The sequence below is a fragment of the Monopterus albus genome, unplaced genomic scaffold (genome assembly GCF_001952655.1).
Source record: "Monopterus albus unplaced genomic scaffold, M_albus_1.0 scaffold157.1, whole genome shotgun sequence".
NCBI classification, from domain to species: domain Eukaryota; kingdom Metazoa; phylum Chordata; class Actinopteri; order Synbranchiformes; family Synbranchidae; genus Monopterus; species Monopterus albus.
In genome coordinates, this window is record NW_018128037.1 from 819,602 (window position 1) to 835,575 (window position 15,974).

General features: G+C 38.9%; 1 protein-coding gene across 1 annotated transcript in view; it reads left to right on the top strand.

The window, feature by feature from the left end:
- oprl1 (opiate receptor-like 1) overlaps positions 1–15,974 on the top strand; it is a 205,352-nt gene that overhangs the window by 171,999 nt on the left and 17,379 nt on the right. The window contains exons 4-5 of the mRNA XM_020615055.1: positions 3,975–4,157; positions 6,003–6,093. Of these exons, the coding sequence (XP_020470711.1) occupies positions 3,975–4,157; positions 6,003–6,093 (274 nt within the window). The remainder of the gene's footprint in view (positions 1–3,974; positions 4,158–6,002; positions 6,094–15,974) is intronic.

A 15,974-nucleotide genomic window follows, 5' to 3' on the forward strand; every position in this document is an offset into this window, starting at 1 on the left:
TAGTGCTATGGACTGCAAGTGCCTGCAGAGAGTGGTAAAGACTGTGGAGAAAATCACCAGGACTCCACTGCCTTCTCTACAAAGGATCTACCTCCCCAGAGTCCACAGGATGGCTGCCTCCATCCTCAAGGACCTCACCCAACCCCAGCATGGATTGTTCACATTCCTACCCTCCAGCTGGAGGTTCAGAAGTGTGAAATGCAGTACTTCTAAAGTGAAAAACTCTTTCTTTGCAACTGCCATCAGACTCCTAAACAGCTGACAGGAGTTTATTACCAGGAAATACTTAGTGTAATTCCCCCTGTACTGTTTACATACTCAGTTTGCACATGCATAATTGCACATTCGCTGTTGACTATTGCACATACAGCTCCCATGTAGCATATATTCTCTCTTATTATTCTTATATATTTTTATTATATCTCTTTCATTTCTATTTTAAAATGCCTTAAATTTTGTGCTACTTATCTACTTTATATTTCACTTGTATTGTGTGGCATTCATGTGGACGGCAAAGTAAGAATTTCATTGTACAGGGAAACATGTTTCCTTACTATGCATATGACAATAAACACTTTGATGTGCATATCATATAAACACAGCAGTCATTAGTTAAACTAACACCAACTGTGTTTAACCGAATGTGCACCTATGGATGAGGTTACTTTCTGCCACTTTCAACACAGATTAATAGAAGTGAACGGAATATAAAATTAAAACATAACTGCCCCATTTGACATCCTAACAAAAAACTGTTGTGCCTTTGCCTCCACAGAGTGATAGAATTCAAAGATAGAACCAATGAATATATGTAAGATTTAAAAAAGTAAAGGTAAGATAAGAAAAGACTGAGCCTGTGCTGTAAATCCAAGGGCCACAACAGCATAGCAGTACAAAATAACGCATCAGGCAGCACTTGTTAATTTACTGTAAAGAAAAAAATGTTGAACCATGAACCAAAAGTACTACACACCAATCATATTCCACTGAATCAACGGGGTACTGTATGGGCAATGGTTTTCAAATATTTTCAGTCATAAAATTCTACCCCCAGAGAACACACAAAGTCAGAGCATGCGTATGTAACCCACCTGATGTTGTGGTTATTGAGAAAAAAAAAAAAACTAAAAAAAACTGATACATAGAGGTAACTTTATTGTGAAGGGTTGTGCATTTTCCACTGTCATATGGGAAAAGAAATAAGTAGAAGATTGATGAGTAACAAAACCAATCAGGAACTGTCAGGGTCAAGTGAGATACGCCTCACAAGTTCCGCCCTTGGGTAGAGTCAGGGGTGTGGCAGAACAGAAAAACGGAGTATGGACAGAGATTAAAAGAGCTACATGTTTTGGGAGTTTACCTGGGTAGTGTGAGCAGAACAGGCCAAAGACACTTTAATATTGAAATTGGATATATGACATAGTGACTACGAATACAGTCGCGAGGGAAAGGAAGAAAAAGAATTGGCACCAATTGAAAATTTGTCGTGGTAGCAAGTGAAAGCACTGTGAGCTAAAGATAGTAGGGCCAGCAGTGAATTGGGGAATTCTACCTCGTTAGTGAGCAAGAAGCAGAAGAGATAAGACGGCTGCGTTGTGTGTGCGCCATTCTGAGCGGACATTACCGTATGCTCGTATTAATACAAGGAGATTGGTCAGTCTTTTTTGTTTTGGGACATTCTATTCCATTCGTGAAATGATCATAAATCATTCTTGGAGTTCGATGGCGAGCCTCCCAGCAGATTCTGAAACGGGAAGATCTGGATAATTTTGGTCAGCATACAGGTGTTACTACACTCCCAGTGTGGTGGACAAAGGATTCAATACGCCTTCTGGTGCAGTATATTTTTTTTCATCATCATTATTAATTAGAGATTAATAATTCCTTGTCTAAACACTTGGCAAGTGTTACATGTTCACCACGGAGCGCAGACTTATTTGGACTTCTGGAGTGTTGATTTGACCTTTGTTTCCTTGGACTGAACTACTTTAGTACTGATGAAACTGTATATGCACTGAAGAGACAATGTTATTATGGCGTTACCAGTATTGTAAACTGGATTCTTGTATGGTTAATTGATTCGAAAAGGATTTGGATTTGAAAATTATCCAATTGGATTCCACTCCACATTGGATACCAGATTTAGATTGGGTGCACCCTATGATATTGCAGATATAAAAAGGAAATGTATCCTAAGTAAACCATTATTCAAGATTTACTTGTTCCTCACATGCAGGAGGGATTACTTAGTTTTTTGATATTGGTCTGTGAAAAGAAAAAAAGACTTAAAACGGTTAAGCTTTTGTTATTTTGGTTTATTAATTTTCCATATTTTTCATTATTTTAATTATCTAAATTGTTTTGTATATGTGCACACGTTCAAATACAATAAGAAAGTGTTCAAACATATGGTTTGTGAAATTCATTTGAACACCATACATTGCTTCAGTAGCTGAACCTATTCCAGTTTGTTGGCCTTAATTAGAGATTAATAATTCCTTGTCTAAACACGTGGCAAGTGTTACATGTTCACCACGGAGCGCTCCTCATAAAACCTCCATGGTTCATGTCAGTTGGCAGAACATGCTGTAGAATTTAAGGTTATTCTCTCTTGTACACTGCTTGGTAACATCAACTTTTTTACAAACTGTTTTTTGGTGAACTTCTGTGTCTTACGTTCACTACATCTATGCCCTATTTTTTAGCTCAGACTGTGCATCAGTCAAGCTACAGGTGCTACAATATGGCTTCTTTTAGTTTTACAGGATATTCAGATAGAAGGATATAATATTTGGCTCTGTCTGTGAGCTGTAAGAAAACTCACCCAACCCTACTGATGCAAACCCTTAAACCAAAATCATAAAAGACCCACTTTCAGTCACAAAATGTATGCATAAAACAGGAGCATCATGTACCAGAGCAGTTGTACTGAATCTGTAGCTCTGTGTCCACCCCACGTAATAACTGCATTTGTATAATATATGTGGAAATATATTTTCCATAATTGATCACAAATGTTTCTCATTCATTAGCATAAAGTGTAACACAAAATTGTAATTTAGCTTATCTATGATTTTTATTAATCATTTGTTGAATTATGTATTAGCTTTATTATGCAATGCCACTGGCTAGTATTGGCTGAAAATTCATCACGTCAGAGCATCACATCCACCACTGTGTGTGGAGTGGGTCTGGAGCCGACCACGGCTTTCTGTATAGAATTTTCGGGTCCCCCGACCCCATCACCATGTGGGTTTTCTCCAGATACTCCAGCTTCCTCCCAGGTCCCAGACACATACAGGTTAGGTCGACTAGCATCTCTAAAGAAGACAGGAGGATGGAGTAGGAGATAGAAAGGAGGAATAAAGCAGTAGAGGACAGTAAGAAAGACAAGTAGATGGGGGGGGGGGTTATAAAAATGAAAGCAGTTGATGCTGTCTTTTTGTCAGTATTTATAGGAAGTTGACAGGAAAAGGAAGTGATTACAGGCATGGTCCTGCTCCTGAGTCTACATCAACATTAGGTGTGAGTGGAGTGTGTGTGGTGGTTGTCTGTCTCTGTGTGTCAGCCCTGTGATAGACTGGTGACCTGTGCAGGTGTACAGTGCCCCACCTGTCTTCCAGTTTCTGTTGGTCCATATCCACTCTGAAATAAGACCCATCACTACACCGCTGCATTTAAATCTTCACAAACTGATAATGGCTTGTACTTTTAATTTCTTTTTTTGTCAGCATGTTTTAAAAGGTGCTATTAACATTAGTGCACTTAGTGCAGTAAAAAACACCTGAACCTGGAAGGCCTCTTCCCAGCTACTGAACACTGATTGCTTGTGAGGTGTCACAGTTCCATGGCACTGATTTGTTTCCACTTCACTGAATGTCCAAAGTCATATTTCAGAGGAGATTGAGTTCTGCTCTAAATTCTGCTTCCAACTATATTTCTGTGTTCATTCTTTGATTTCTGGATGTTTCCAGGGCACAGACGTGTTTCTGGGTTTTTGGCCATTCGGGAACGCTCTGTGCAAGACAGTGGTGTCTATTGACTACTACAACATGTTCACCAGCACCTTCACCCTGACAGTGATGAGTATGGACCGGTATGTGGCTGTCTGCCACCCTGTCAAAGCCCTGGACATGAGGACTCCTCACAAGGCCAAGGTAAAAACCATTTCATTTCAAAGTGAGAAATCCACCTTTTCAAACTCTTCACACCTTTACTCTCCCTGAAATGACAGCTGGTATCATACATCAACAGTCACTTCAGCTCACTTCAAACAGTGTTGTCATGAGCTGAGTCAGGTCATGAGTCTTTTGACTTTGTATATGCTGTTGTCATGTGGGAGGAATTAAAAAAGAAACTGATAGAGGCATTATTATTATTCCAGTTGCTATGGAATATTGCAGAACTCTGTGTGATAGCCACACTTCCAATTTTTTATGTTTTCCTTCTACTTAATCTGTATTTCCAATTCATGTTTTCTGCATTTGCACATTTGACAGGGTCAAAGTGTCCTTGTGATGTAAATGATGCCACCTGCACAAGTTTATGAGGGTCTGCATAGGTTCTGTGCAGACATGTGCACTGCTAGTGCACTGACTGAGCATGCAACACACAGTGAACTAGACACTTGTTTTGTGCACCATACTGTTTACTCCCCATCCTTGGTGCTATTATGGTTAAGTTGTCACACACACTTTTTCTAATGTTTCATGTTGTTCAGTCAAATACAAAAATGGAAGGAGCACTTCTTGTTGTCAGAGGTCAGATCACTAGTGCACACATGTGGTACATGTCTGTGTATGCATACCCCAACTGTAGTATGAATAGAAACATGTCTGTGTCTGTCTGATGGCCAGAGGAAAGCATGAATCGGCTTTAAGACGTCACTGGAAAGGATTTGGGTGTCACATAATCAGATAGCTGCGTTTGTCTGGTATCATATTAGATCTAATAATTCTTGAGATGTTAAACAGCTGTGCAGTAATAAAGGCAGCAAAGCCGGTGTTGCACTGTGCTACATAAGCCACAAGTTTAAGGTTTATTTATACTGCATTATAAATATCTCTGTAAAGTATATAATAATAATATGAGACAACAAAAGTTGTGAAGCTAGTTTGGGATTTCCTCAATGGACTTTTATGAGTAAACACTGTGTCCTGTGATGACAACCTCAGAAACATGCCTTTTTAAGAACTGAAAAAAATATGACAAAAGAAGAATCAAAACCATGATAGCAGAGGATATTCAGGGGCTTTGACTGTTTCTCTGACCATTTACACTTATACTGCTGTTTTCAAACTGCAAAGGGGTTTACCAGTGATTTTATACAACAAAGTTTGTTTACAGGTGTTGTGGAGTGCTGCAAAAAAAGTTGTGTAATGTTTGAGATGCAAAACAATTTCCTCAAATGCTTCTTCTTCACTTCCTCCAGAATCTATTCTTAAGCTTTGGGATCTCATACTAACCTGCCCAAATCACTAATTGAACAGCTGAGGGAATTTTCAATATTTCATTTTTAGATGATATATAATTTTAGCTGTCAGTTAAATGCTAATGAGGGCAATGCTAAATCAGATTAGTGAAGTACTCTTTTGAAATGAAAACAGACCATTCTCCCGTTAGTAATGGCTGCATTTAATTTCAGTTTACCTCTAATGGCTTCAGAGATACCAGAGATATTTTTAATCTGTGCATTTGAACTGTGATGCATTTTCTTATTTCGTTAACAAAATATAATAGAAAGTGACTATAAATATTTACGGAGCAAAATTATATGAATTGGCAAATTACAGTTTTTTGTTGTTTTATAAGTGAATTGGAATGTTGACTGACTGTACTCTTACAAACCCTTATTATTCTTACATAGATGCCATGCAAATAGTCATTTTTAGCTTTACAGACTTAACAGTTATTAAATGATACATCTTGCTCTTTAATCACTATTGGTATAAGTTACTGGAAAACATAACATGCAATTTACCATCACATTATCATGTATTCAGGTGGTGAATATCTGTGTGTGGGTGCTGGCTTCAGCATTTGGTGTCCCAGCCATGGTCTTGGGAAATGTGGAAGTGAGCCAAGAGCATAACAGTAAGTAATTAAGGCATACACACACACACTGGAGACTCACCTTAACCTTAGTCCAAGTCATCACGCTAAAATGTAACAATTTACATTTTGGGGACTTGCTTTATGTCCCTATAAGGATGTCAGGTCCGCACAATGTGACTGTTTAAACAGATTTATGTCCCCACAATATGAGTAAAAACAGGCCACACACACATTTTTATGAACCTAAAAAACAAAATTGTGGCATATGAAAGTATTTAGTAACCTCACTTTGAGCAGATACCAAACACTTGATGTAGCTAGCTAAGTGTCTTCCTGTTCACAATTTAGGAATTTTCACACTCTTTACACACAGATCAGTTCAAGTTCTGACTGTTGTGCACACACTGCATATTTAAGACCTCCCCACAGATTGGGGAAACACTAGAAGGGGAAACAGTATTCCTGTACTGAACCTGTACATACACACTTGTATGAGCATTTACCACATGTGTGCATATGCAGTAAGAAGCCTCACAACATGCAGTGCTTTATTACATGTCACTGTAATAATGTGAATTTGAATGCCTCATTAATGTACAAAACATTGCCACCGTGTGTAATAGTGCATTGTGAATCTTGTATATATTCATTATCTGCTGCTGATAAAGTTGGTTGTGGAAAAGAAAGCTTCAGGGTGTATTTTTCGAAGTTACTTGAGGTCACAGTTTGGTCAGAAAGAACCAAGTCTCTTGCTATTCCTTAAATTTGTTTTACAACTCTGGCACTGGCTCATAATATGAATAATAAGTTCCCAAGTCATGTTGTGTCTCCATTCAGATTTTTTTTTTTTTTTTGGTATCTTCATTGCAAATGACTTTTTCTTCACCATCAGATGTTTGCATTATTCCAGCCTCACACCAGAACATTCACACATGTATCTACCAAAACAGAAATGTGTCCAACTCTTGATCTCTTTTGTCTGATGCAAACCAGTCAGCAAAATTATGTTAACAGGCCAAAGAGACAACATTATGAGTCATTAGCAGTTATGTTTTGATAATTAAAAGCTAAGTGACTGAGGGTTTCAGATGAGGTCCATGTGGTTTTAATGAATAATGACTTAAGTTGAGTAAATGATTTTAAATGAAATAACCCAACACATTATGTGTGAGCTACTAGCACTCATCACTAGCTGTAATTAAATGAGGAAAATATAAATTAATTCAGTACAACAGAATTAAATTAGCAGAAAGCCAAAATTATAGCTAATCAGTTTCACAAGAATTGTTATTTATTAAACATAATTATTATTTCACAAAAAACTGTTATAATTAAAGTAATGCAGAACCATAATCTGATAAACATGGCTTTGCAAACATTAATTTACACTGAACATGAAAAATAAAGAAGAAGAAACTGGCATGATCACCAGTATCCTTCAAAATCCTCAAACACAGCCTCAGTGTACTGCTGCTGGTCAAAAAGGATGCACAGCCTCTTCCTCCACTGATGCATTGCAGTTTGGCTGCTATCCACCACAGTCCTAACTTTATGCATATATCCTGTCCTAATCAGAGATATGTCTTATATTGCTCACAAATCTGTCAGATCCTCTATCCCACATCATACTGCATGTCTCCATGTGTCCAAAAACACAGTCACAATTTTTATCCAGATGCTTCCACACTAAATGCACCCCACTTTTGAACCCACGCTGCACAGCCTTGAGAACAATTCAAATCATTTTACACTTGGCTCTTCCATTATTATGCAGAAAGTGTAATTTTCTTGCCAGACAGTCCACCTATGTATAATTTGTTGAACTTTCAGCCCAAGTCACAGAATCCAAGATGATGGAATTTATTTTCATGAACCACAATTAGTGATCATTTGGAGATCAAGCTACATTTGCTTAATGATATAACTGGCACACTGCTTGCAGTATTCTCTTTGTACCTGACACATCTCAGATAAAAATTGTATGATTACATAGTCAGAGAGTGTGGGCTCTTATAAAACTTTCAAATGACAAGTAATAATATTATATTATTTTATTGTCCTAGAAATAATTTGCTAGCCTCCACGTGTGATGCTGGGCTGCTTTGTATCCATCCCAAATGAGGAAAAGAAAGGATGTGCTAAAGAGACATATACATGAATAACCTTGCAGCTCCTACAGACTAAAGACTACTTGAAACATTCTTATTTTGCTGCTTTAGTTTTAATACCCCACTGCAACTGTAAACCACTAGTTACATAACCCTAAAGTTGGTATATTACTGATGCTTCAGTGGAACAGCACATTCTTCTTTTCTCCTTTTATTTCTCCCACTCCTTCTCCTACCCAACATCAGACCTTCATAATAAGGTTATAACTTTTTGTGCTTGACAACCACTGCTGCTTTTGCTCATGCTATTTTATTGTCCTCTCCTCCAACATGGTCTTGTACCAACCACACAAGCATTTTTAGAAAGTATCACCTAAAGTTGACAGTAATTAAACTTAGACTGGTGTCAGCGCTCCCTCCTCACTGAACTCTATCTCCTTTAATGAGATGTCAGTCCATCAGGTGTCCACCTCTCCAAGCAGGTGCAGCCCTCTCTGCTGCTCCTCTTCCAATATTTACCAGTAACCCTGTCTTCTGTTATCTGTAGGCTAGCAGTCGCGTCGTTATCAGAAGTAAACATAACATGGGAGGCGATAGCAAAATTGTTGAATTTCAATCTGAAAACCACATGAAACTCACAGTAAATAATTTATTTAGTATATAAGAGACAAAACATGAGGCCAGAAAAGTAGAGCAGGTGGATGAGGGAACAGGTGCATCTTTAGTGTATCTAATTATGTTATAATTTGTAATTATATGGAGGAATCAGCTTTAAAGTCATTCTCAAAATGCTCAGCAAAAAGAACTTTTGAAAGACAACATATTTGGTCATTAGTTTTGTTTAAAACAAAAAAAAAAAAACAAGCTGATTTCATAAGATCCTTTTCACATACAGTACATTTATACGTAATTGTCCTGCAGGAATAAATGAGACCCAAATAATAAATGCAAATCCTACTGCAAATACAGATCTTACATGTTAATAAACCAATTGGTTTGTCAGCATTAAGCCTTTTTTTTGGGGTTTTTGTCACACTGGCGCAAGGGGCAGGAGGGAGGCTGCCAATGTTGAGACCAAACCTACACCCTACCCTTGGATTAAAGATGAGTCTGACACAGGAAAAACACATTTTACTTATCCCCCTACCTACCACACTACTTTTAAACAAAAACCTCTTTCTTTCCTTGTTACATTAATAGGCTGGCAATTATCTAAAATAAAAATCACAATGTTTCACAGTATTTCTATGTGTCACCTCAAAAATATTGAACATTTCCAACATAGCACAAGCCTGAATTGAATGCTAGCAAAAGAACATAATGGCCACAGCAGCACAAGGTAAAACAGGCACAAAGTATTAAATGCAAATCTTGTTCACCTTCTGAAAGCCTTGCAGTAAATGTATCACTTGATTGTTGGGTCGTCACTCAAATACACCAATAAATAAACCCTCACGCAAGACATAAAACTTCACAATACTCTCTTTAATAAATGACAAATTTGATAAGAACATTTGCCATGGGGGTTTACAGTGAAGGCACGTGTTTCTGGCATTTATGAGGCTTTTACTGTAACATGCATTTTAAAACCCTGATGCAGCTCCTAAAAGAATTCAGAGCACTGTTATTCCCTTAAATCTTGCCTTACGCCCTCCATGACACCATTAATGATCAACTCACTGCTCCATTCAATGCATCAGGATCCAAATATGAGAGCATTGTGACTTATGATATGTCTGAATGAAGCCACAAAGAACATGTGTGTAACAGATGTATGCGCATGAGATGTAACAAGCAATTTCTAATCACATATATGACAGGAGCTACATCTTAGCTCATGCAAAGCAAAGCTGATGGAACTTCCTGCTGGATTCACACCACATTCTGACATTTATAAAGGTTTGTAACTACTAGAATGTTTAACTCTTAACCACAGTCTTTCTCTGTTCATGTCAGTCTATTTGATGCCTGATAACACCTGATGAATTGCAGCAGCTTCCTCCTCGGTTTGAAACAGACTTAGTTCTCTTCTTATAGCTGCTTATCAGTGTCTGCTGAGTGGATCCAGCTGGGTCCTCCTTTATATATTGTATGTGTGAGTATTTATGCGTTTATGATCATAAATCATCTTGCTCAGGCATTCACATATCTAACTAAGTACAGGGTGCATGCACACACAAACGCATTTGTTTGCATTCCCAATGGGGACTTTACTTTGACTTTGATTCATTTTCTGGAGGCTTAACCTAATCGGCTGTGGCTCAGCAGGTAGTGTGGGTTGTCTTCTAACTACAGACTTGATAGCTCAAATCCCTGTTTCTCACATGTTGAAGTGTCCTTGGACAAGACAAAATTCAAAATATTTGTGTGTGAATGTGTGTATGTTCTTGTAATTGCCATATAGTGAGGATCAAAAAAGTATCTTTTGCTACAGAGTGAGGACATTTGTGCAAAGTGAGGACATGCTGGCTTGCCCTTATTTTGTGAAACACCTTTTTGAGGGTTAAAACTTGGTTTTAGGGTTCAGGTTAAAATTAGGTTTAGGTTAGGGTTAGAGGAAGGGTTATGGTTAGGCGTTTAGCTCTGATGGATATGGTCAGGGTAAGAGGCTAGCGAATACAGTATGTCAATGAATATCCTCACAAAAATAGATGTACAAGTGTGTGTGTGTGTGTGAGAGAGAGAGAGCGAGAGAACCATGCTGGCAGCTTTTGATAACATGACAGACATGCTGTTGCCATTTACAGTGCACAGATGGCAGCTTCTCGCCTAAAAAAGCCAAAAAATTCAAAGAATTCTGCTCAGTTTCTACAGTAACAGGTGCACAAAAACTTTCGTATGACGTTAAAGGGGAAATAATGGAGGTTTATACTGGCATAAAGCACAAAATGCGAAAATATGTTAGAAAGTAAACAAGATTATTAATCTATCTTAGAAAGTCAGCAATTTTCCCAGCAGCTGCTGAGCCTCTGGCCTATAAATTCTGGCCTCTGCTGTGTTTTAAAACAAAAACTCATAGCAGTTTTAACGCCCTGCTTGGTTAGAGAGCTTTGTGTTATGACTGAATGACTACTGCTACTGCTATTAGGCCCACTGACTTACTTTATCAGCGATTAGCACCCCCTGATGCTATTGACCACTAGAGGTGCTACAGAGCAGTGTTTTAGTGAGTGGCTCTTGCTGTTAATATCTTATTATCTACTTGCACATGCACAAGTACACATGTATGCATGCGAGAGATGCAAAACATATCTCTGCCAATAACCTCAGTAACCGCTAGTGTTAATGTGCTAAGAAAATTACATAGTTGTGCAGCAGCAAAAGGTGTGCATTGGCAGCCAATTAAACATTTTAAGTTTTAAATGTACTCACCAAACTATGCAAACATTTCATGAGAAAAAAAAACCCCACAGGGTACATTTACCCAGAAAATTGTCTTAGCATAATGTTTTCTCATTGCAATGAAATCGAGTCATATGTTATAGCTAGCAGGGCAACACAAGGTCTTAGTGGTTAGATATTGATCCAGTCTCAGCTTGCAGCTACAATACAATGCTATAATTCATTCTTCTTTTATTTTCATCTGCTTTGTTTCACTCTTTCTTTTTTCTTTCCTCAGTGATGTTATTCTCGTTATTCATTTTATTCTCATTCCAGTTTCCATCATTCACGTCGCCGTGCTTTTAATTTGCTTTTCCTTGACATTTTTTTTCATTGTATTCATTATGTAATTAATTCATAATTAATTCATAACTCATCTAATTTCCATTTTTGTTCCATTCTCATTCCTTATTTTACTATCTCATTCATTTCATTTTCTTCTCTCTTTAATTTTGAGTATTTGCATTTTACTTTCATAGAAATCTCATGTTCCATATCATTTACAGTATCCTCTTCTCCTTGCCTTACCCCCCTCTTTGCTTATTCTCTTATTATTATCTTTCACCTTCGTTGTATATCACTCGTCTCCAGCCATATCCTATCAGCTTCTTTTCAGTTTTGTTCTCCCTACACTCCTCTGCTTCCTACATAATTACAATTTGTTGGCCCTGTCCTGTAGCTGTTAGTTAATCATTTGTGTTTTAATGCCTGCTAGCATTACAAAGAAAACAAAAACTGACATATGGGTTCACTATACTGCACTATTATTTCTCTCCCCTGCTCTTCCTGTCTCCTTCTGACAGAGAGGGGACAGAGTGGGGTTGCAACCTGACAGCTGCAGGGATAGTCACAGCATGCCCCTCTCAGTAATTGGGGTCAAAAGCCTTGCTCAAGGACACAGTGGCAGGAAGGAGGCTATAAACAGCAGCCACCATCCTGTCACTAGATGCTATGACTAATCCATCCAGAAGAGTAACATGTGTGTTACTGCTGCAGCATGTGATGCTGCCACCCACAAGAGAGCTTTGAAATGTTCTCCTTCAATTTTTTTTCTTTTTAGAACATTTTTTCTTAAGAGGATTCATCATAAGAGTTTTCTTGAGTGCCACCCAAAACCTCTTGTTTGAACCAGCCCAGCATCACTAGAAATGAAGTTCATTTTGGATGTATCTACAATGCACATTTACAATACTTATAGGGCTCTATTTTCCTGCCAACACAATTTCTGCATCACCTCATTTGCAGTCCTTATGCAATTTCCTTCAGGCTCATGTCTCCTACCAGTTGGACGTGCCCAAGAAACCTCCAAAGAGAAGCACCCTAGGGGCATCCTGGTAAGGTGATCGAACCACCTCAACTGGCTCCTTTTGATGCAAAGGAGCAGCAGTTCTACTCTGAGACCTTTCTGTCAAGGCTGGTATGGTTGGACCCAATATGCAGACACACACGGGAGTGGAACAAAAAGGAGTTTATTGAATATACAAAGGAATGGGTTACCAGATGGAGGAGAGAGAGGAACAGAGGCAGAGCAGGTTCTGGACAGAACCAGCAGGCTTTGTTGGCTGACAGGAGGCAAGGCAGTCAGACAGCGTGAAGCTGAAGACGTTGCATGTGAATAGCATGGGCCCAGGGACGAAGGCAAGCAAATGGAGAACTGGGAAATGTAGAGCCTGACAGTGCAGAGTCGAGGAATGACTAACTGGAGCTGGGGAGTGGAGAGCTGAAAAGTGAATATGGTCAAACAGAGTTTGGGCACACATCAGGATACACCAGGATGCAGACAGCGGTGATCTGCAGTCATGTTTGGTAATCCAAATCCATGTTAAAAATTACACATAACATGTGAAAGCAGCTCATGAGCCAGTATAAATAACAACCACCCTGTAGATGTCTCCATTAATTCTGTTACAGCAACAGTAAACTCAGTCCGACCTCACTGTGGATGCTGCCTTGTTAAGTTTCTTCAAACTAACAAGTTTCACACAGACATACCTTCATTACAACCACAAGGATATACGTTGTCTGTTTTTACATTTTTTCCCAGCTTGATCAGCTTTGAAAGCAGCTGTAGGTAGAGATAGAGTGGACGACACATCCACTGGCTGTGTGCTCTGGTGGTCCACAAACACAGTGATTGCAGTATGCTTTTATTGTATTATTTCAAAAAAGTGAACCTTTTATAAGTTTACATGTGAGACCCCCGTGGATTTCACACACTGGATGTGAGTAAATTACACTATATAACTGCTGCTTGTTACTGGACCAGAGAGTTTCTTTCTTCCATACACAAATGCTGGTCAGTACTGTAGTAAATATTCTCTATTTAAGTCTACATAAATAGTTTTGTCACTGTCAATATAGGACTGGAGAACATAAATGGCAGGAGAAGAAGATACAGGGAAAGAAACTTTCCTTTCATATGTGTGTGTGTGTGTGACATCGGTCAGTCAGGAGTCCACCCTGTTCTTTAAAGGGGATGAGAGGACATAACTAAAGTGAACCCCGAGTCCATCTGCTCACCATGTGTTCCTCCCTATCATAATGTATTTCACCCCACTGCCACCACCACAAAATGCTTCTGTCAGTGTCTGGCAGCGCACGATAGCACACTGCATCTGTGGTCACCAGAATTACAGGGCAGCACAGCAGCGCTGTGGCTAGCAACATCACCTCACAGCAAGAAAGTTCCGGGTTTGAGCCCTGGCTGACACCCTTTCTGTGCTGAGTCAGCCCAGTGATAGACTGGCAACCTCTCCAGGGTGGACCTCACCTCTTACCCAATGTCAGCTGGGATTGCCTCCAGCCCCTCCATGACCCTATTCAGGAATAAGCAGTATAGATAATGGATCGATGGATGAAGTTATTAATTTCAGTTCAATTCAGTTTTATTTGTATAGTGCCAATTCACCACTACAATCATCTCAGGGCACTTTACATGGCAAGGTTTAGACTTTACAGTATTATAGAGAAAACCCAACAAATCCCCCTCAAGAAAACACAGAAGAAAAATGACATTCCCTTGTTGTTTTAGGATTAAAATGGAGACTTCGGTGAGTGGACTGTGGGTAGAGTGGTGAAGACATCACATTTCTACAAGTGTGTTTTCTGCTTGTTCAAGAGCTGTTTGATAAAATGCTCATACAGTCACTGTTACTGGCTGATTGGAGTCATCCTTGACGTCCACTGTTCAACTGTAAGGGTGTGTGTGAGAGAGGTACAGCCCCTCTCTCGTCTAAACAGAGAGTGAGACAAAATTACTGTGGAAAAACTAAGTAGGTTATGCCAGGTGACGGTTAAGGTAAGCATGGGGTGTACAGATGATTAGGTCCTGACAGCTATAATGTGCAGCTGAACACTGGCATCCTCACCAACAGACTACTGTGCTCTGAGCAAGATGTAGCTGCCTGTTAACAGAGCTAGCTTGGTCAGACATCAAGTATTCACTTGTTATCTGACCAAGTATTACTTTCTATAAATGTTTATTTATGTAACATGTATACCTCTTATACCTGCAATCACATCCTCAGCAGCCAGCCAAGCTTATCATGGTTTCAACTTTCTACTGATTTTGACAGGATAACTTCATGCAGGATTAACAAATCAATCCTGAAACTACTTTCTAAGCATCATCTAGATGAAAATTCCTTTAGTCTGATAACAGCATATTTATAATCTATTAGACAGGGTTTAACATATTTAGTCAAAGATCTATTAAACCTGGTTAGCACATCACAACAAATCACAAAAATATTATATACAGAATGCATGCTACAGATGACTTCTTGGTGAGAAATAGATCACACAGCTGCAGTCATAAACCTGTATTTATGTTGACTTTGTCAGACCATGTCGTGGTCATAACATGACCCATTAGCAAACCAATTAGAAATGACCTGTGTTTACAGTATGCTGAGACTGCACCTGTTTCTGTGTAGTTCTTATCTGCCCTGATGTCCGACACTCAAAACTAGAAAATATGTAAATAGTAACCAGCTGAGTCAATTCAGCTGCATTAAAACACATGCTTGGGAATTAAATTTTGACAATTGAGCCATGATTAAGCCATTAGGGCTGTTTATTCAGAAATAGGCATGTTGGTAAATTAGAACAACTATATTGTCAATTCAGCTTCAATAAAGCACCGTCAGCTGAAAACAAGTAGGGTACCAGGCTGATGCCTACTGGGCTTCATTCACAGCCTTTTAGACCTTTTAGCAGAAAAGCCAGGATGGCATTTCTACTTTTTTTCTCATCCTGATTTACGTATATTTCAGTACAGCATTCTCTTGTGGGGTTTAATGTAAAATATTATAATTGAAAAGACTTTGTACCACAAAAAAAACAGAATAAATGTGGGTGTTTTTGTCAGGGCCGCTCGGCGGCCGCTGCCTCTCCTTAGTCTTTCTCTCCCCCTTCGTCTCTGTCATTTGG